At 47.8% G+C, this 20570-nt stretch overlaps 1 protein-coding gene across 1 annotated transcript in view; it reads left to right on the forward strand.

The window, feature by feature from the left end:
* The first annotated feature begins 90 nt into the window (after positions 1–90).
* Positions 91–20570, forward strand: part of MREG (melanoregulin) — a 79367-nt gene continuing 58887 nt past the window's right edge. The window contains exon 1 of the mRNA XM_002712462.5: positions 91–488. Coding sequence (XP_002712508.3) covers positions 391–488 — 98 coding nt within the window. The 5' untranslated portion in view covers positions 91–390. The remainder of the gene's footprint in view (positions 489–20570) is intronic.

Genomic DNA, 20570 nt, shown 5'->3' on the forward strand with positions numbered 1-20570 from the left:
GCGCCAGGCTGCGGCTGGCTGCCTGGAGTCCCCGCTTCCTCCTTAGAGGGCAGCAGCGCGGCGTCTCCGGGACGCATGCGCCCCAACCTGCGCCCCGGGAATTAAGAGAGGACCAAAAAACAAACAAACAAAATCAACAGAACACGCTCCCAACAGCAAACCCCGAGGGGACAAAGGCGCGCGGCCCGCAGCCCCCCTGGGCCGCGGAGGCGCCTCGGCCCTCGGCCGCGTCCCCAGCCCTGGCGTGATGCGCACGGCCCGGCCCGCGACGCCCGGGCCGCCGCTGTCCCCGTACCTGGACGCCGGCGCGGTGGCCGCGCCCCAGCCGCGATCGCTCGCCTCGCGCGCGCCCTCCGAGGCTCCTGGCGCCAGAGCGGGCGGCCGCTCTCCATGGGGCTGAGGGGCTGGCTGAGGACCGTGTGCTGCTGCTGCTGCCCCGGCAAGTGCCTGGAGGAGCCCGCCCTGCCCGAGAAGGAGCCCCTGGTCAGGTGAGTGCGCCGCCCGGCCCGGGAGCCGGGGTTACCTGGCCGCAGCCGGGCGTCGCGGAGCGTGGATCCGTGCTGGCGAGGTGGGCTCACTGTAGGATTATTCTGCGGGGCAAACTCAGCCCCTGGGACCTGAACAGGATTTTTCGGTGTGTTTCTTGGGTTTCTTGCCTGGAATGCTAAAGTCCTTGAAGCACCTGAGACCCAGGTGGATGCCGCTGTCAGGTGCAGGGCAAGTTCGGGAGAGAAGTTTCCACAGGGTCCCCTTAAAAAAAAAAAATCAGTTGTGAGTGTTAGGTGTCAGACAGTGAAGGGGAAGACTGGAATTCTGTGGCACTCAGCAGAAAAAGTTGGATACGTTGTCAAGTCTTTTTTACCTAAAGAAAATTTCAGTGAGGGAGCGCAAGGAAATATTTCTCACATGAAGAATACATATTTTATCAAGGCACAGGTGTTCACGAGGCTGTTGATTCATTATAGGTTAAGCCGTGAAGTGTGAGGAAATTTAATGCTCATTAGCGACGTGCTAAGAGGCTTTGTGAAGAAACCATACAACGGAGTCTTGTTCAGAGTTGTGATTTTGAGCAATGATTCTACATCTTGAGTAGATGGAAATGAAGGTTCCATTAGGTCATACCTCAGGGTTAGATATCACAGAAGCAGAATATTTAAAATGAAATGAGGAAACAGTATATAAGGCAGAATTTCAGGGTTGGGGAAGCAAGGACTGAAGCCAGGATTTTATTATTTTTTTCTTGTATGAAGTAGGCAAGCCATACAATAAATCTTTCACAACTGTTGCTAAAGCATGACTTATCTTTTCTTGCTCTGTCAAGCCCAAACACTTCCCTTGACTTTGGCGATCTTACATAACCCCTTCCCGCCTGTCCGCTCTTGTTTTCCAGGATATTAAACACGGGCTGCTCTCCTTGTTGGAGGAGCAATGCTTTCTTCCTCTCTCTCTGCTTGCTTTAGTCCTGCTGCCCCTTCAGAAGTGCGAATGTCAAAGCCTCCTTGAGCACACCTCTTTGATTTCATTGCCTCTGCTATGTAATTCACCATCTACTCCTCACTGTTCAGCAAGGTTTGCCATGTGTATTACATACACATACACATACACACAGTGCACAGTGTTTGCAATTGCTCTTGCTGCTGCTGCTACTATGATTTCCAGATTACTGTGGGCAGGGAGAAACAGTCGTCTACCCCTGGTCTAAAGGGTAATGGATAATGGTCTAGAATTTCATGCTTGGATTACACACTCAACTCCTCAATGCTCTTGGTAACAGGAAATACAACCTTCAGCTCAGTTTCATCCTCAGAGCCTTGGGTATTTCCACTGTTCTGTCTGGGATTGCTATTCCAGCTAATAGTTCAGTTAATAGGCTGTCTGTTGCTTTGGCTTACATCTGGCAAATGTAAGTCAATGCATTTTGCAAGTGATTCAAAGAAGATGAGGTCAGTTGGAGCAGGATGCATGGTGCTCATGAATCAGATTGCCTGGGGCGAGTCACCCAGGTGGGTGACCTGGCACAATTTGTGCCTCAATTTCCTCATCTGTAAAATGGGGATAATAATGGCACGTACCTGAAAGGTTTGTAATGTGAAATGAAAGGAGGCAGTAGGCATACAGTGCTTAATATAGTGTCTGACACATTGTAAATGCTCAATAAATTTTAGTTAATTATCCTTGTTATTCTGAGAATGTGAATGAGTGGAATGGTCTCATGTGGTTTGGTGTCATTCCGGCACCATTTCAGTGCAATAGTATTTGGGAAGAACAGCTTATTAATGGACATGTGGAGCAATGGAATGTGTGTGTGGATACCTGCATGTTCTTTCCCACCCAGATCATCTGAAAGTCTGGTGTGAAATAATTTTTCTTTAATGTAATTTTCAAGTGTAATTCAGTGGTTTTTAGTGTGTATACAAAGTTGTCCAACCACCACCAAGATCTAATTCCAGCACATTTTCATCACCCCCCCCCCACCCCCAAAAGAAACATTACCCATCAGTAGTCACTCCTCCTGCTCCTCTAACCCTGCCTAGGTAACCACTAATCTACTTTCTGGCACTACCGATTTGTTTATTCTGGACATTTGTGGAATGGAATCAAATAATATGTCACCTTTTCATTCCTTTAAAAATATTTATTTGCTTATTTGAAAGGCAGAGTCACACACACTCACACACACACACACAAAGAGAGAGAGAGAGAGAGAGAGATATCTTCCATTCACTAGTTCACTCCCCAAATGCCTAGAACAGCCAAGGCTGAGCCGGGCTAAAGCCAGTAGCCTGGAACTCCATCCAGATCTCCCAGGTGGTTGGCAGAGGCCCAGGTACTTGAGTCATCCTCCACAGCTTCCTGGGCACATTAGTAGGAAGATGCACTAAAAGTTGAGTAGCCATGGCTTGACTTGGAACTCTGATATAGGATGTAGGCGTCCCAAGTACTGGCTTAACCTGCTGTGCCACAATTCACCCCTCCCCCCCCACAACTTTTTTTGAGAGGCAAAGAGATACTCTCTCTCTCTCTCTCTCTCTCACACACACACACACACACACACACACAGAGAGAGAGAAAGAGAGAGAGGGAGGGAAGGAGAGACAGAGAGAGAAAGGACCAGCCCCCATGTGCTGGCTCATTCCTGAAATGCCCACATTATCCTCTACCTGAGGCCAAACCTGGGACCCAGGAACTCAGTCTAGGGTTCCCACGTGGGTGGCAGAACCGAATCACTTGAACCATTGTTGCTGCCTCCCAGGGTCTACCTGAGCAGGAAGCTGGAGTCAGGAGTGGAGCTGATTCAGAACCTCAGCACCCTGATATGGAACTCAGGTGTCGTAATTGGCATCTTAACTACTAGGCCAAAGATCTGTTCCTTCATTCCTATAATGTTCGATTGTATGGATAGACCATATTTTGTGCATACATTCAGCAGTTGATTGGCTTTTGGGTTGTTTCCACTTTCTGGCTGTTATGAATGATGCTGTGGCCATTCATGTGCGTGTTTGTGTGCAGACATGTCATCCGTTTGGGGTAAATATATAGTTATGGACTAGCTCGGTTTTATAGTTAATTGTATGTTGTTGAGAAATTGTCATACTGTTTTCCCGAAGTGACTGGACTGAAATCTTGATGGGGTGAAATCACGTGGCTAGGTGATCTGAATGACTTGAATGAGAATTCCCTTCTTTGCATCACCTTTTTGTTCCCATTTACAAAGTAAATTTTGTACAGCTTCTACTGTCTTAATGATTTTCATGTTTTACTTCACTCCCCGCAGCAGCCGTGTCTGGAAGAGGTGTGGCTGGCAGGATGGTACTTGTCATCTGTGTGCATGGTCACCTCTAACCCTCTGGGGAGACACACCAGAGACTGTTAGGTCAGGAAAAACAGCTCCTGCTCTTAGCTCATTGGCCAGTCTGATAGTGCTACTCGGCATTTTTGACCCTTTCCTTTTTCTTTTTCTGGAACCTTGTACCTGCGGGGAAGTGCCTGTGTCTTCCATGACATATATCTGTATTTGCATCTCAGTAGTTTTATTTTGTCTTTCCCTTTCTCTAGAAATAGTTTGAGGGCTCTTCTGATTAGCAGTTCATCTTCATATTTTCCGGACCTCCAGCTGCTGTTCTCTGCTGTCCTTTGCGAGCACAAATGTCTTGAAAAGTGGCCAGCTGTTACCCTGCCTTCCCCTCCCCCACACTGCTTCTTCACCACTGTTTTCTCCCCCCTCTCTCTTTGCCTAAAATCGCCTGGTGAGCTTGCTAATAATGCAGCTTCCTAGGTGCATCTCAAAGGTTTTGATTTATAGAGTCTTGGGTGGGGCCTGGGGAATCTTCACTTTGGTAAATGTGCCAGGTGGTTTTGCTGCAAGTAATCTGGGGACAGCTTTCGAGAAGCCTGGCTCAACAAGCTTATGTTCAAGACAAGATAGAGGGATTTCTCTCCTCCTTGTGGGAATGCCCAGAGAGAGAGAGACAGACAGATAGACAAAGGGGAAAAAGAGAGAGAGAGAGAGAGATCTTCCATTCACTAGTTCACTTCCCAAATGCCTACATTTGGTGAGTGTAAAGTGAGTAGTTTTGGGGCTCCTACTGTTTGCCAGGCACTGGAACCTGGTTTTTGTCTCCTATATAAGTACATGAAAAGTCCCTATGAGAAGTTAGCCTGCCTCTTTTCTCTTTTTATACCACTCAGGTCACTTCCTGTATTCTGCCTGGTATGGCAGTTGTAACCTAGATGTGACTGGAGGCTGTAGTCTAGATGAGAAAGGCTGAATCTTACTCACCTTGGTATCCCCTATATTGCCCACTAGAGTGCTTGGCAATAGAGTAAGGACTTGACAGTAGAGTAAGGACTGAGTAAATACTTCTTGGTTAATAATGCCATAATCTGTTCATTTACTAATTGCTTTCTCTGTGTGCATTTAAAACATTTTTTGCTTAAAGTGTTATGAGAAACAATAAAGTAAACACTCATATACCTTGAATACACCTTACGAAAGAAAACATTAACAACAAAATTAGGGATAGGCATTCAGTGCAGTGGTGTTTGGTGTGCCTGTACCCCACTGTAGAGTTCCTGGCTTCATACCTCAGCTCTGCTTCCAGTTTCAGCTTCTTGCTAATGCACATCCTGAGGGGCAACAGATGATGGCTCAAGTTCTTGGGTTCCTGCCAACCACATGGGGAACCTAGAGTGAGTTTCAGTCTCCTGGCTTTTGTCTGGCCCAGTCCTAGCTATTGCAGGTATTTAGGGGAGTGAACCAGTGGCTTGAAGATCTCTATCTGTCTCATATTTCTCTGTGCCTCTGCATGTTAAATAAAATAATCAACTAAATAATTTAAAAAGAAATGGTAGAGTTAGAGCTCTCCATGTATAACTTTATCCTCCTCCTACTGAATCTGTGCTTAGCATTTTTAAATTTTATATTCATGATGCATTCTTCAAGTAGGCTTTTGCGTGAGTGAAATTTCTTTACATAGGATTAATTGGGTGCAGATGACTTTTAAAATCCACACATAGTTTTTGTCGTAATATGCATTTCTTATGAACCTTTTAGAAACCCATTGTACATCGTCATTTAGCAGTTATCATGACCAAATGAGGTAGATGTTAGTTATTTTCATTTGTGGCTGAGGAACCTAGGGCTTAGAGAATGTAAATAATTCAAAGTCACAGTTGATACATTGGAGAGCCAGACTCTGGGTGCATGTCTGTCTGATTCAAGGTGCATGACTTGCATTGTAGACAACTTAGATAACTATGAAGCAGTTTCTAAAAGTTTTAAAAACAGTTTCTAAAAGTTTTAAAAAAAGCAGTTTCTAAAAGTTTTAGAAATTCCTGGATATCACTGCCTTAGTCCCTGTCCGTTCTGTCCCCTTTCTTCTTCCCCTTTTCCACGCCTTTCATCATTGTGAGTCTTCCATTAGATGTGTGAGCCTCCTGGCTCTAGTGAGAAGTAGGAAACTTGAGTCCTAGTTCCAGTTATTAATCAGCTGTGAGATGCTGGGGAAGTCCTTACACTTCCCTGGCCTTAGTTTCTTCTAGAAAATGAGATCAACATTGTGAACTTGAAGGGCTGGTCTAGACTTGCTTATCCTCTTTCTGTGGACTTGTGTTAGCTGACATTCTGTTTAACATGGACTGGAACACAGGGTAGGGAGGCTAACTGTGGTGCCAGGAAGGATCCTGCAGGCCCAGGAGATGTGGATCCTGACCGTTTGTCCAGCTCTTCAAAGGCCCAGGGTTGCTTCATCAGTAAACAGTTGAGGTGCCACTTTTTTTTTTTTTAAAGATTTATTTTATTTTATTTGAAAAACAGAGTTACAGAGAGAAGTAGAGACAGAGAGAAAGGTCTTCCATGTGCTGGTTTACTCCCTAGATGGCCACAATGGCCAGAGCTGCACTGATCCGAAGCCAGGAGCCAGGAGCTTCTTCCGGGTCTCCCATGTGGGTGCAGGAGCCCAAGGGCTTGGGCCCTCTTCTACTGCTTTCCTAGGCCACAGTAGAGAGCTGGATCGGAAGAGGAGCAGCTGGGACTAGAACCAGTGCTCATATGGGATGCCGGCGCTTCAGGCAAGGGCTTTAACCCGCTGTGCCACAGCGCCGGCCTTGAGGAGCCACTTCTAACTCACGGAAGCTTAAGGACAAGCTTGGGTCTAGACAAAGGACTCATCCTAATTCAGACTTCAGTCTCAAAGAAAACCTAAGGTTTAGTTCAATCTTTGACTCATTTACTCGCTGCTTTCTTACCCTGTGCCCCGATTTTAGTACTGAGTCATGTGAAACTCATCTTATCAACCATCTCTACAGGGTCTGAAGTTCTGTACATCACTCATCCCTATGCTGGGCGTGTTTCTGAAGTGGGGTGGTGACCAAAACAACAAAACAACCAGCAGTCACCGAAAAACATGCAAATGGATTGTTTTTGAATGGCAAGATCATTGATTGTGTATCTGTGCAATGGTGAATGACTTTTTGGTTCATGATTTCATGTTTTAATTAAAAGAAACATGTAGGGGTATGTATGAATATTAATAGGTTTCTAATGTCACCACAACAAATTACCACAAACTTGTTGGCTTAAAATAACACCCACTAATTCTTTCACAGTTTTGGGAGCCTAAAGTCTGAAATCAAAGGGCCAAAATCCCTCTGAAGGCACCAAAGGGGAATCGTTGCTGCTGATGGCAGAGTCCTCGTGTTCCTTAGCCTGTGGTTGAACGTCTTCAGTTGCTGCCTCCATTTTCTTGCCTGTATCTTCTCCTGCGAATCTTGAATCTTCCTTTCTCTTTCTCTTATGAAGACACCAGTCATTGGATTTTGAGTCCATCCTAAAATCTGGCAAGCGTGGTCTCATTTCAAGATCCTTAACTTAAATACACCTGCAAAGTCTTTATTTTCAAATACTATTGCATTTGTAGGCACTAGTGAATAGGATTTGGATGTATCTTTTTTAAAATTTTTATTTATTTTTTATTTTTATTTATTTATTTATTTATTTATTTTTTGACAGGCAGAGTGGACAGTGAGAGAGAGAGACAGAGAGAAAGGTCTTCCTTTGCCGTTGGTTCACCCTCCAATGGCCGCCGCGGCTGGCGTGCTGTGGCCGGTGCACCGCGCTGATCCAAAGCCAGGAGCCAGGTACTTCTCCTGGTCTCCCATGGGGTGCAGGGCCCAAGCACTTGGGCCATCCTCCACTGCACTCCCTGGCCACAGCAGAGAGCTGGCCTGGAAGAGGGGCAGCTGGTACAGAATCCGGCACCCCGACTGGGACTAGAACCTGGTGTGCCGGCGCCGCAAGGCAGAGGATTAGCCTAGTGAGCCGCAGCGCCAGCCAATTTGGATGTATCTTTTTAGGGGACACCATTCAACCCATTACAGGGTACTTTTAAGAAAATTGTATGAGCTCAAGCATAGGTTTTTATTTCACTTTGTGGCATGACTTTCTTCCATCTGTGCTAAAAGCACAGCAGCTCTTGCAAATCAAAGTCTATCTGAGCATGAGTTATAGCCCTGGAGGACCAGCTGCAGTCACCTGTAAGCAGAGATTTGCCCATGACCTCTGGCCCCATAGAGACTACTGCCAACTGACATCCTATAGAGACAGCAGAGCCCTGGAGGAGACTGAAACGGAACGTGAGCGAGCTGGCTGTGGTGAAATATCATTCACTACTTTTCCAAGGCTTATTTTGAACTGTTCCAGGGACATATAACTTTCTCTCTCTCTCTTTTTTTTTTTTTTTTTTTCGGTGTTAATGACTGATAAGCATCATTGTGACTGATCGGTCTCTTAAAAGCTAAAGAAGCAATGGAAATGATTAACAATCATGGTTAGGTATTTAACCACTCATGGCTCTCTCAAAAGCCACCTAAGTGGACCACATACTAAGCTTCCAAATATTTGGCTCCCTGTTTTTCTCTGCGCGTACCTGCAGCTTTCCTTTGTGAGAATAGAACTGATGCACATACTGTGGGCAATGGAGGAGAACAGAGATTCATGTTTTATTTCTCTACAGTGCCTGAACTTCCATTAGGAAGAAATCAAACCAAATCTCAGTCTGCTCTAGATGATTGTTTTGGACCCATACTGAAGGGTCTTCTAAGAAGGAATCCATCTGGCCCTATGAGTGTAGGCAATAGAATTGAATTTTCTGGAATGGTGCACAGGCAATAATGAAATGGTTTAGTCTGAATTGTTCTGCTTCAGGATTCAGAGGAGGGTGAGAGAACGGTTGGGGAGGATGGCATCTCTGACAGTTGGCCTTCCCTGTCTTTGCTTTCTTGACTCTTTATAGGTTGTAGTTCAGTAACCCCTTGGTATCCACATGGGACTGTGTCCAAGACCCTCCCTAGATAACAAAATCCATGCCGATGTTCAAGTCTTTTAGGTAAAATAGTGTATATTTGCATAAGACCTACACACATGCTCCTGTATATCTGAAATCATCTCTAGATTACTTATAATGCCCAAGACAATGTGAGTGCTGTGTAGATAGTTATTGTACTATGTGCTTTAGGGAGTAATGGCCATAAAAGTGTCTATGTTCAATACAGATGCAATTTTTCCTCAAGTATTTTTCCATACAGGGTGGGTTGAATCAGTGAGTGCAGAACCTGTGGGTGCAGAGGGCCATTCTACTTAGTGCTTGCAGTGTACTAGGTACATCCTAAGTGCTTTATATCTATAATTAAATTCTTACCACAGGCCGGCGCCGCAGCTCACTAGGCTAATCCTCCACCTTGTGGCGCCGGCATACCGGGTTCTAGTCCCGGTTGGGGCGCCGGATTCTGTCCCGGTTGCCCCTCTTCCAGGCCAGCTCTCTGCTGTGGCCAGGGAGTGCAGTGGAGGATGGCCCAAGTGCTTGGGCCCTGCACCCCATGGGAGACCAGGAGAAGTACCTGACTCCTGCCATCGGATCAGCGCGGTGTGCCGGCTGCAGCACTCCGACCGCGGCGGCCATTGGAGGGTGAACCAACAGCAAAGGAAGACCTTTCTCTCTGTCTCTCTCTCTCACTGTCCACTCTGCCTGTCAAAAAAATAAAAAAAAAATTCTTACCACAACCCTGTGAAGTATAGTTGTTCTTGTTTGTGGTACTCATGTTCTCTGTAACCACCTGGAATGCTGACTTTGTGACTACTAAGCCATTGTTTCTAGGGGCAGTCCAAGCTCAGGTTCCTGCAGGCTGATTCATCAACCAACCAATCAATACACAATCTTGTTTTATGTGTTTCTGCATGGAGGCATCTTATTTAATATGTACTCTTGATTAATATTGCACTGTATCTCACATCTGAGTGAGCTCTGTGTAACACGTGGATTTCAGCACTTCAGCAGTATAGTTGGGGACCACTTTAAATGGTAAAATCATCTAAAAGTACAAAAATGCAAGATACGTGTGACATTAAATCGACCTCAATAAGGAAACTTGTTTCTGTTATGAGAACTGAAACAGGGAGGCAGGTGCCTGTTCCACCCTAGCTGGAAACATATACCTCAAGGAACTTGTGAGTCGTATCTACCAATGTCCTTGAAAACATCACTAGTATTCATCTTAAGGTTCCAGATAATTGTAGTGAGTTGGAGAATTTACAAATACAGAATTTACAAATACAGAATACCAGACAGTTGGAGAAACTGAGGCACAGAGTGCTTTTCTAACTTGCTCAAAGACACACATACCAAGCTTGGATTCATATCCTATTATGTCTGAGTGTCACAGAAAGCAGAGCCTTCCTAGTGTGCAGCAAGGTGTGTAATCAGCGGCTTGTGTGGTGTGTGCTGAAAATTGAGTTGAAGAGTATGAGACTTCCCCTGAATTGTTACAGCCTGGGGTCCAGAACACTGGGCCCCTTTTCTGCATTGAGACTAGCAAAACCAGGTGCCACTGGGAGGGAAGAGTGAGGTCACGGAGAGCTCAGGACACTGGTGAGGGAGTCACCACCAACTCCAAAAGTACAATAAGCTCCTGTACTTGTAGAGGTTTTCATTTTACAGTGTGGACTCACATGACCTCTGCACTGGTCAGATTGTCTTCGGTCCTTGGAAGGTCATTTAAAAAACATGTTGGTGAACGTGTTCATGTCACTACAGTCCATCAGACTTGAGGCCAGAAGGCCTGGTTTTCCCCACCCTGACCCTGCTGTTGGATTTCTTAGAGCCAAATCTCCAAGTAGATGGAGAAGAGGTCTTGCATCCCATCTCCAGCTTCCTGCAAAAAGCTGCAGCTCACAGAGCTGGTAGCCCAGGGGTCAGAGAGTGACTCATAGGAAAAGCCCACAAAGGCAGGAAGCAGGAAGGTGCCCTTTGCTCCAAGAATCCCCTTCCAAGGCCAGTACTTTGACCTTCTTGAGAGACAGGAGAGATAGGGAGGGTCATGGGGCTGTCCCTGGGTTAGGGCTGTAAATCCCATCGGTGGAAGGTCAAGGCTGTAGAGGAAGTCAGCCAGTCACAGGACACAAAGATGACTTTTAAAGGTTTTCTTCAACAGCAACCCACAGCATCTCTCTTCTTCTTTTGAGACTTGTGGTAGTCAGTCTCAGTGACGTTGGAAGTTCCTGGGAAGAGAAGACTTTTTCTCCTACACAGCATGTGATCTGGGTGTCCTGGAACTTCCAGATAATCTTTTTTTTTTTTTATTTTTTTTATTTTTTTTTTTTATTTTTTTTTTGACAGGCAGAGTGGACAGTGAGAGAGAGAGACAGAGAGAAAGGTCTTCCTTTGCCGTTGGTTCACCCTCCAATGGCCGCCGCGGCCGGCGCACCGCACCGATCCGATGGCAGGAGCCAGGAGCCAGGTGCTTTTCCTGGTCTCCCATGGGGTGCAGGGCCCAAGCACCTGGGCCATCCTCCACTGCACTCCCGGGCCACAGCAGAGGGCTGGCCTGGAAGAGGGGCAACCGGGACAGAATCCGGCGCCCCGACCGGGACTAGAACCCGGTGTGCCGGCGCCGCTAGGCGGAGGATTAGCCTAGTGAGCCGCGGCGCCGGCCCCAGATAATCTTAACTACCCTTGTTTGGAAAGTAAATTCTGCTAAAATAGTTGATACAGTGAGTGACTGAAGGTCCCTCTCAGTCTGGTTGATATGTATTTGTTTCATCCCAATCATGTACCATGTACTCTATTTTTTTTGTACCCTTTAGGAAATAATTTTGGTGAGACAGTGGGTATCCAAGACAGCATCTAAAGAACCCCTGTGTTGTCTGACCCTGTCCTCTTAGTCTTTTCTTTTTTTAACTTTTAAAAATGTGTGTTTGTGTGCATGAGAACACAGACCAAAAACATACAACGTACGTGTACAGAGCTGCTGTAAAGTGAATGCTGCTCTAACCATTGCCCAGGGCACCAGGTAGTTGTTGTTCACCTCTCGTCCCCTTCTGGTACTCTTGAGACTTTTGTGAGGTCATTTTCTCATTTTGCTTTATTGCTTTACCCCTCGAGTGCATCTTAAAGGTGTACTTTAGTGGTGGGAGTTATAGTGCGGCAGGCTAAGCTGCAGCATGCTGTGTCTATCCCATAGCAGCGTGCGGGGTCCAGTCCTGGCACCTCTGCTTCCAATCCAGCTTCCTGCTGATGCATCCTGGGAGGCAGCAGGTGGTGGCTCAAGTGCTTGGGCCCCTGCCACACATGTGAGAGACCTCGATGGGTTCCAAGCTCCTGGCTTCAGCCTGGCCCAGCACTGGCTGTTATGGGCATTTGTGGAGTGAACCAGAAGCTGTCTCTCTCTATATATATCAGCCTTTCAAATAGATGAAAACAAATACAGTAAAAAAAAAGATGTACTTTAGTTTTACCTGCTCTTGAACTTTACATAAACTGGGTCAAACTGTGTTCTTGTGTGACTCACTTCGTTGGCTCAGTTTGATAGACACATCTGTGCTGTCATGTGGCGCTCAGCCAGGGGTTCTCATTGCTTTATAGTGTGTTCCATTTCCTTCATCCCTTCCATGAGGGGATTTCAGAAAGTCCACAGAAAATGGAATCAAAGGTAAGTTTATTTTGGCCCCTAAACCATCTTGAAATCTATACCTAGCTTTTTAAAAAAATATCTCTTTACCATGAACTTTTTGAAGGCCCTTATATATTCTACTTTTTTTAAAGATTTATTTATTTATTTGAAATCAGAGTTACACAGAGAGAGAAGGAGAGGCAGACGCAGAGAGAGAGAGAGAGAGGTCTTCAATCCACTGGTTCACTCCCCAACTGACCGCAAAGGCTGGAGCTGTGCCAATCTGAAGCCAGGAGCCAGGAGCTTCTTCTGGGTCTTCCACACGGGTGCAGGGGCCCAAGGACTTGGGTCATCTTCCACTGCTTTCCCAGGCCATAGCAGAGAGCTGGATTGGAAGAGGAGCAGCCAAGTCTCGAACTGGCGCCCATATGGGATGCCGGCACTGCAGGCAGCAGCCTAACCTGCTACACCACAGTGCCGTCTCCTATATTCTACTTTGTTTTTACATTTTGCTATTGTGTGATTTCCAATTTGGTGCTATGTAGCATGGTTTAGATTTTAAAGAAAAAAAAAAGTGAAATTGTTCCTCCTTCAGCCCCGCTGCTCTCCTTCTATTTCCTTGGATATGCCAAACATACATCTGCCTGGGAGCCTTAGCACTTCCTAACTTCCTTGCCTGGAATGTTGTTCTCTGCATGGATAACTCACACTTTGGTTCAGCTCTCTGCACACAGTAGTTTTAGCAGAAAGTTCTCGCCTGAGTGCCCTGTGTGGAACAGGAAGCTCTGCCCCTCAGCCTGCCCCTTATTCACTGTGGATTTCTTCATGGTCCTGGTATCATCTGACATAAATATGCGTTTGTCATCTGCTTCCTCCCACAAGACTGGAAGCCTGACTTTCATAAGTTGCAACAGCTAAAACATGTTAAGAGTTTGATGTGCTTGAAGACACAAAGGCAGGATGACTACAAGGTCATGGGTCACTGCCTTCTGCTGGTCAGGGCAGATTGGGTGCTTGGTTTGGATCATGTTGAGCCTGTGCTGTCTATTAGGCATCCACGTGGAGATGGAGAGCCTGACACTGGGGGGGACATCCGAGCGGGGGGTGCAGATCAGGAGTTGGGACTCTTTCTCATGTGGATGCTATTTAAAGGCATGGATGATGGGGCGTGAGCATAAGCAGAGCCCATGCATTTCCCCAGTAAGGGAGATGAAAAGAACACTCGCCTTGCCTGCTCCACGGGGGTTTGCTAAGGGACCATTCCAAGCCTGGAAAGGAGGATCCAGGGCCACACAACCAGGTCACCCAGGGCTCTGCAGCAGCTTCGAGGAAGGCAAGCCCAAGACGTAGCGGCATATCATGGAGGACTGCCAGGAAAGGGGTGCCCAGCGTTTTCCTGCCTGCATGTTGAGAGGGTCACATCTGTGGTGTTGGGGGAAGTCGCAAGACAGGAGGTTAAGTGCTGGGCAGAGCTCTGGAATCAGTGGAACAATGTTTGACCTTGGGGAGAAAGACTGGAGATTTAAGTAAATCAGCTGGATGAGAGAGCAGCCAGAGTGTCTGTCCTGGAAGCAGCAAAGAGAGAAAGAAGGGAAGAAAGGGAGAGAGAGAGAGGGAGAGGGAGAAGGGGGAAGGCAGAAAGAGAGGAAGGAAGGAAGGAAAGAAGAGACGGAGGAGAGGGGAGGGAGGGGATAAAGGACATTAGGTTCACCTGCTTGTTCTCCGGGAGGTTTGAATGGAGGGAGAGGGGAAAGGGCTGGCAGCCTGGCCAGCAGGCCAGCCAGCTCCTCTTGGGGAGTCAGACCAGGAGGCCTTGAGGAGTGCAGTGGTTGGACAGGACAGCCTCTTGGGTTTGTTTTTTAGATTTTTGGTGACTCTTTACTGGAGATTTTATATTTTCAGTGCTTCAGTCTTAAACAGGTGATGGCTGACACATGTCCTGTGGGCAGGGCAGTAAGGTCACTGGGACCGCTAGCGTGGGCAGCCAGCCTGTGTGCCCGGTGTGTTGTGGGTCCGTGTTTGTGGTGAGGAATCCGGGGGAGCCTTGGTAAAAAGCTTCCGTGCTGACTGGCACTTGGCAGCCACGTCCTCAGGCTGCAGTTGAAAGACTCTCAGCGGATTTGATTGGCTCTTGTGTCCCTGGGGCGAGTGGGGGAAACCTGAGGCTTTTCTCATCCCGTATGCAGGAGTGGAAGCAGCAGCTGCTTGCTGTGTAACATACTCTCAAAGGCCTGAAGTTAGTAAAATATTTATCATCGGCAGATGGTGGCCAGGGGCAAAGCATCCACTCTCACTTTCTTTGGAACCTCGCGGAAGTCATCATATAGGGGAAGGAGAGAAAGGGAGACTCCTGGTCCACAGTCACCATTCATCCTCCCAGGGCTTCTCAGGCCCAGACCTCAGGGCCTTTGCCTGGAATTCTCTTTAAGCACACCCCAGAGCCCTTCTCTGCCTGGGGTACACAGAGGCTCCCAGGCTGCTTCCCCTTTGGCTGTTTGCTTTAGGCTTTTCTCTGTTTTCAGGTCTTTCTGCCTAAAGGTACAGAGTCTTAAAGTGGATCAATACCTTAACTGGGTAGTGGTGCAGGAGTAGACGCAGCAGGGACTGGCATGCCGATTGCAGACCCAGGTGGGTCCCATGCGTGAGCCCTGGCAGGTGCTTCTGCCACTGCTGAATGAGCTTGTGCTCTCTTTGATTTTTCACCTGTAACAGTTTTTTTTTTTTTAAGTTTAATTATTTAACAGTAGGACCCCATCTTTCCTATGCTGCAAAGAAAGCTGACTTGTAACTGCTGAAGAACATGGCAGGAATGAGGTCCAGTTGGAGGCGGATGGGGCAGTGTGGAAGAGGCTGCACAGTAGCCAAGAGCAGGCCAGATGGGGGCTTGGGAGGGTGGCAGAAGCTTGCAAGCAGACACGGCTAGTGAGGGTCCCTGCTGGTCCTGAGTAGCAGCTGTTGATTCTCTGTGCTGTATTACATTGTCCCCGGGGTATCGGTGACTAGGCAGTTGGAGGCTCCTCCCGGGGCGCCTGGGGAAGGCTGCTCCTAATTAGGGCAGGGCTCAGCTTGTGTGAGCAGAACTCAGGAGGCACTTGTGTATCTAGGGACATGAGCTCTTCTAAACGGGCTGGGCTTGGTCTTCCTGTAGAGCATTGCTGAGTTTGTAGGTTAAGGACGGGTGGCTGGTGTTTCATGTTGGCCGGAGTAATGCATGGGGTGAGGGGTGGGCGAGAGCTGGAGAGGAGAGAGGGAGGGGAGGAGGAGAGAAGGGAAAAAGAGACACAGACACAGAGATGGCTGGAGAGACAGAACAGCAGAGAGGAGAGATGGAAGAGATTAAGAGAGTGTAGAGACAGGAGAGGTAAGAGAGAGAGCGGGTAGGGGGCTGGCTGGGGAGGCAGCTGTAATCGCTTTATTTTTTTTTTTTAAATAATTAATTTATTTGAAAGGCAGAGTTACAAAGTGAGGGAGAGACAGATAGATCTTCCATCCATCTGCTGGTTTATTCCCTAAATGGCTACAATGGCTGGGGCTGGGCCAGGTAAAGCCAGGAGCTTTCTTCTAGGTCTCCTACGTGGGTGCAGGGGTCCAGGCACTTGGGCATCTTCCAGTGCTTTCCCAGGCACATTAGCAGGAGCTGGATCAGAAGTGGAGTAGCTGGGACTGGAGTTGGCACTCTTATGGGATGCTGGAGACACAGGCCCCAGCTTAACTGACTGCACCACGACACCAGCCCAAGCTGTGACCATCTTAAAACAGGAAAGGGAGTTGTGACTTAGGAAAGCAACAGGGAGCTCGATAATTCATATGATTTTTACTGATGACTCAGATAACTGCTGGCTGATTTCCAAACCTGCTTTATGGAAGTTTTAGAAAGGGTGACAATGCATTATGTCTATATCTTAGTTTGCTCCATTCACCAAGAATTTTTAATGCAACTGCTTTGTGCTGGAGCCTTCCCAGGCCCCATGGGGCTTAGAAGAAGTACTCAATGCAGTAGCTGCCCTTAAGGAATGCGATCAACCTGTTGAGGAGACAAGACTTACAAAACAAGGCAGATTGGGAGCCCATGAAAGAGCAGTGTCAGGAAGGCATTAGGTCTCACTGGCTCCCAAGGCACATTTACAGTGGTGGCATTCACAGTGCAGGGTGCAGCTCCTGGTGAATGTGTCAGTCCTGGATGACTCAAGGAGTCATCTCCCTGGGAGAAGCCCCAGGAAGATTCTCTGGTTTTGTTGCTGAACAACCGCCAGACTAGCTGTGGTGTTGCTATAAACTCCCAAACCTGGGTCTGCTCGCTCGATGCATAGGAAGCCAATTACTGACATTGGGGTGTTGGAAGAAAGTGTTTATTGCAAAGTACACAGTAAGGAACCGGGCAGCTGTGCTTAATTCCCTGGCTCCCTGCGGAGTTAGAGGTGCAGGTTCTTATAGATTGAAATTGGGGCTGAGAAGAGCATGAACAGCTTGTGTTGAAATTCCTGGTTGGCTAGTAGTGCCTGTGGGCTTCCTTTGATTGGTTGGTGATGCTATGATTTAGGGAATGTTTATGATGGCCAGGTGGGCTTTGGCTGGTCTGAGGGGGTTACATGTAGTAGTAGTAGTTACCTTTGGCCCCAGATTGGAATTTCCCTCCCTGGATCTGGAATTCCCCCACACAAACCCCTCCAGATAATACTGGCCAACAGGGCTTAATTGGAAAAGCAAAGGACTTCTTGAGTCTGATGATTAGAACCTTGTCAGGCCAGCTATACAACTCTCAATTTAATGAATTCCTTTTGATAAATGGCAAGCAAGGGCAAGGACACCTTGAGCTCAGGAAGACAGACGAGAGGTGGGGTCCTGCCTTTACATTATAGGGATGTGGTCTCAGTTTGAGCAGAGAACATCCACACCTGCAGCCCATACGTGAGCTGGCTCCATCTGGAGGTGCATCCTACCATGCCAGCATTTGGCTGAGGAGTCAGAGACTCCCCAGTAGGGACTTTGTTCTGGGTGGATTGTCAATGGGCCCTGGGCCCTCTGGCCAGTGGAGAGTAGAGCAACTCAGCATTCTTGCTTCTCTGCTAAGTGGGATAACACCCTGCACCCTTCCAACCTCTGGTGGTTAAATAACACGAGGGGTGGGATGCAGGAACCCTTGATTGAAGCACTGGCCATGTGCTCACACAATGCCATGGAAGCTTGTCACTGGCTATAAGAGCTACTTAGCCAAAAAGAAATTGGAGTCAGTGGTATTCTTTTATCAATACTTACCCAGAGTCTTTCTGCTCTGTGAAACTTCTCTTTGTCCCTCTCCTTGGGCCTCCTGCTCTCTCCAGTGCCCCGCTCCCCTTTCCCAGACCATTCCTCTGATCCCATGGCTTCTGTGCTGACATGAAATGCATGTGCATTTCCTAACCCCAGACCTCTGACATCTCCCTGATTGCTCTGCAGGTTCACAAGCTCAGCTGGGGTTTCTCCTTCCTTCCTTCCTTCCTTCCTTCCTTCCTTCCTTCCTTCCTTCCTTCCTTCCTTCCTTCCTTCCTTCCTTCCTTTCTTTCTTTGTTTTTTGACAGGCAGAGTGGACAGTGAGAGAGAGAGACAGAGAGAAAGGTCTTCCTTTTGCCGATGGTTCACCCTCCAATGGCTGCCGCGGCCGGTGCACCGCGCCTATCCTGAGGCAGGAGCCAGGTGCTTCTCCTGGTCTCCCATGGGGTGCAGGGCCCAAGTACTTGGGCCATCCTCCACTGCACTCCCTGGCCACAGCCGAGAGCTGGCCTGGAAGAGGGGCAACCGGGACAGAATCCAGTGCCCCAACCAGGACTAGAACCCGGTGTGCTGGCGCTGCAAGGCAGAGGATTAGCCTACTGAGCCGCGGCGCCAGCCAGCTGGAGTTTCTACCCTTTGTGTCTCAGCTGAAGACGTCACCTGTACATGTCACCCTCTCATGCATCTGTGTGGACCCTTCTCCAGTGCTACTGGAATCAGCCCCTTCATTTCTACCTTCACTGCTATTCCCCTGATTTATACCCTGTTTGCTTGCATCTCAACCACCATTTCAAAGCATTTAAAATTACATATTTATGAGGGTTCTTCACAGTGTCCTTGGACAATGTGTATCATGAAAAATATATGCACTGATTTGATTTTTTTGCACCAAAATAAGCTTATTTTTAATTCCATTTTTTTCTACTTGTTGAGTACCTTCACGTTTGTATAGCAACAGAACCAAAGTTTTCCTGTGCCTGAAGGAATCTTCTTGAAGCGCTCACTGAGTGGAGTAGGGCAGCATCACTGCTCTGGTTGTGGTTGGTTTGTGGGCTTCTTTCTGTCTCTGCCAGGGGAACCCTGCCCGTGACCCCAAGGCCCCCGACACTAGGACCTTGAAGAGCCAGGCATGAAAACCACAGCCACCTCTAAGCCACTTCCTTGTTCCTTCTTCATCCAGAGTTTTTTCTGGAAATATCATGTCTCTCAAGAACCCACCCGATACCCAGTATGTAGCAGGTGTCCATTCTATGTTGAATAGTCAAACAGCTGAATGAATTAATTTGGTAAGCTTTTTTTCAAAAGATTTTTTAAAAATTTATTTTATTTGAGAGACAGAGGGAGAGACAGAGAGAGGTCTTTCATGTGCTGATTCACTCCCCAGTGGCCATAATGGCTGGAGCTAAGTTGATCCGAAGCCAGGAGCCAGGAGCTTTTTCCAGGTCTCCCATGTGGGTGCAGGGTCTCAAGCACTTGGGCCATCTTCCACATCTTCCCCATCTTCCAGGCCATTAGCAGAGAGCTGGACCAGCAGAGGAGCAGCCAGGACACAAACCAGCAGCAATATGGGATGCCAGTGCCGCAGGTGGGGGCCTAACCTACTACACCACGGCACTCACTTTGATAAGTATTTATTTATTTATTATTTATCTATTTACTTGAAAGAGTTACAGAGAGGCAGAGGCAGAGAGAGAGAGAGAGAGAGAGACAGAGAGATCTTTCATTGGATAGTTCACTACCCAATGGCTGCAAGGGCCAGAGCTGTGCCAATCCAAAGCCAGGATCCAGGAGCTTCTTCTGGGTCTCACACGCAGATGCAGGGACCCAAACATTTGGGCCATCTTCTACTACTTTCCTAGACCATAGCAGAGAGCTGGATTAGAAGTGGAGCAGCCGGGACAAGAACTGGCACCTATATAGGATGCCGGCACTGCAGGTGGCGATCCCTTGATAAGCTTTTTAAAGCAAGAATGGACAGGGCATCAAGGCGTCATTTGCCTCCCTTGCACTGGCTCATTATTTTATATGATTAATTTTATTTATTTGAAGGAGAAACAGATTTACCATCCACTGATTCACTCCACATATACCTACAATGGCTGGGGCTGCCAGGCTGAAACCAGGAACAAGACAGTCAGGGTCTGCCACGTGGGAGTCAGGGACTCAACCACTGCACCTGCTGCTTCTCGGGGTGCATGATAGCAGGAAGCTGGAAATCTGAAGTGGAGCCAGGAGTCTAACGCAGGTGCTCTGATGTGTTAAAAGGAACCAGGCTGTGGGGCTCTGTGTTTCAGCCTTTGTAGATGTTATCAGTCCAGGTGAGTAACAACAGGGAGGGTCTGTGAACAGCGTGGTTGAGCTGTGTCTCACTGCCTGTGAGTGGCTCCTTTCCCATAGTACCGATTGCTCTGTCCAGTCTGCAGACTCACCTTCTGACCTACAGCCAGAGACGTTTCAGGAGTGTTGTCTGGACCCTGTCGCTGAGCCCTGTGTTCACTCAGGTGACTGGCTTCCTGCCAGCCTTGCTTCTCACATCCTGTCCCCACCTTTTACCCCAGTTTTCTTGAGTGGCCCCGATTGTCTTTCCCAAGTCTGAGGCCTTGGTTGGCAGCCTGACCTAGAGCTGTCCCTTGCTGGGTGGTTCCTGCTGCTCCAATGGTGATTCACACGTTGCTTGCTGGCTTTTGAGATTTCCTTGGAGCTAGTTTCTTATGCTTGTTGGCATCTTGACATTTACCTTCAGCCCAGCTGTCAGTCATTTTCCTTCCTCCTTCCCAGGGTCTGTCCAGGTTCCTAGGTGTCCATCTAAGTGTCTTCTGCCTGTCCTCACTTGCCGTTCCCTCATGTCACACCTGCAGGTGTTTTAGCAGCCCATG

Source organism: Oryctolagus cuniculus, chromosome 3 (assembly GCF_964237555.1).
Source record: "Oryctolagus cuniculus chromosome 3, mOryCun1.1, whole genome shotgun sequence".
NCBI lineage: Eukaryota > Metazoa > Chordata > Mammalia > Lagomorpha > Leporidae > Oryctolagus > Oryctolagus cuniculus.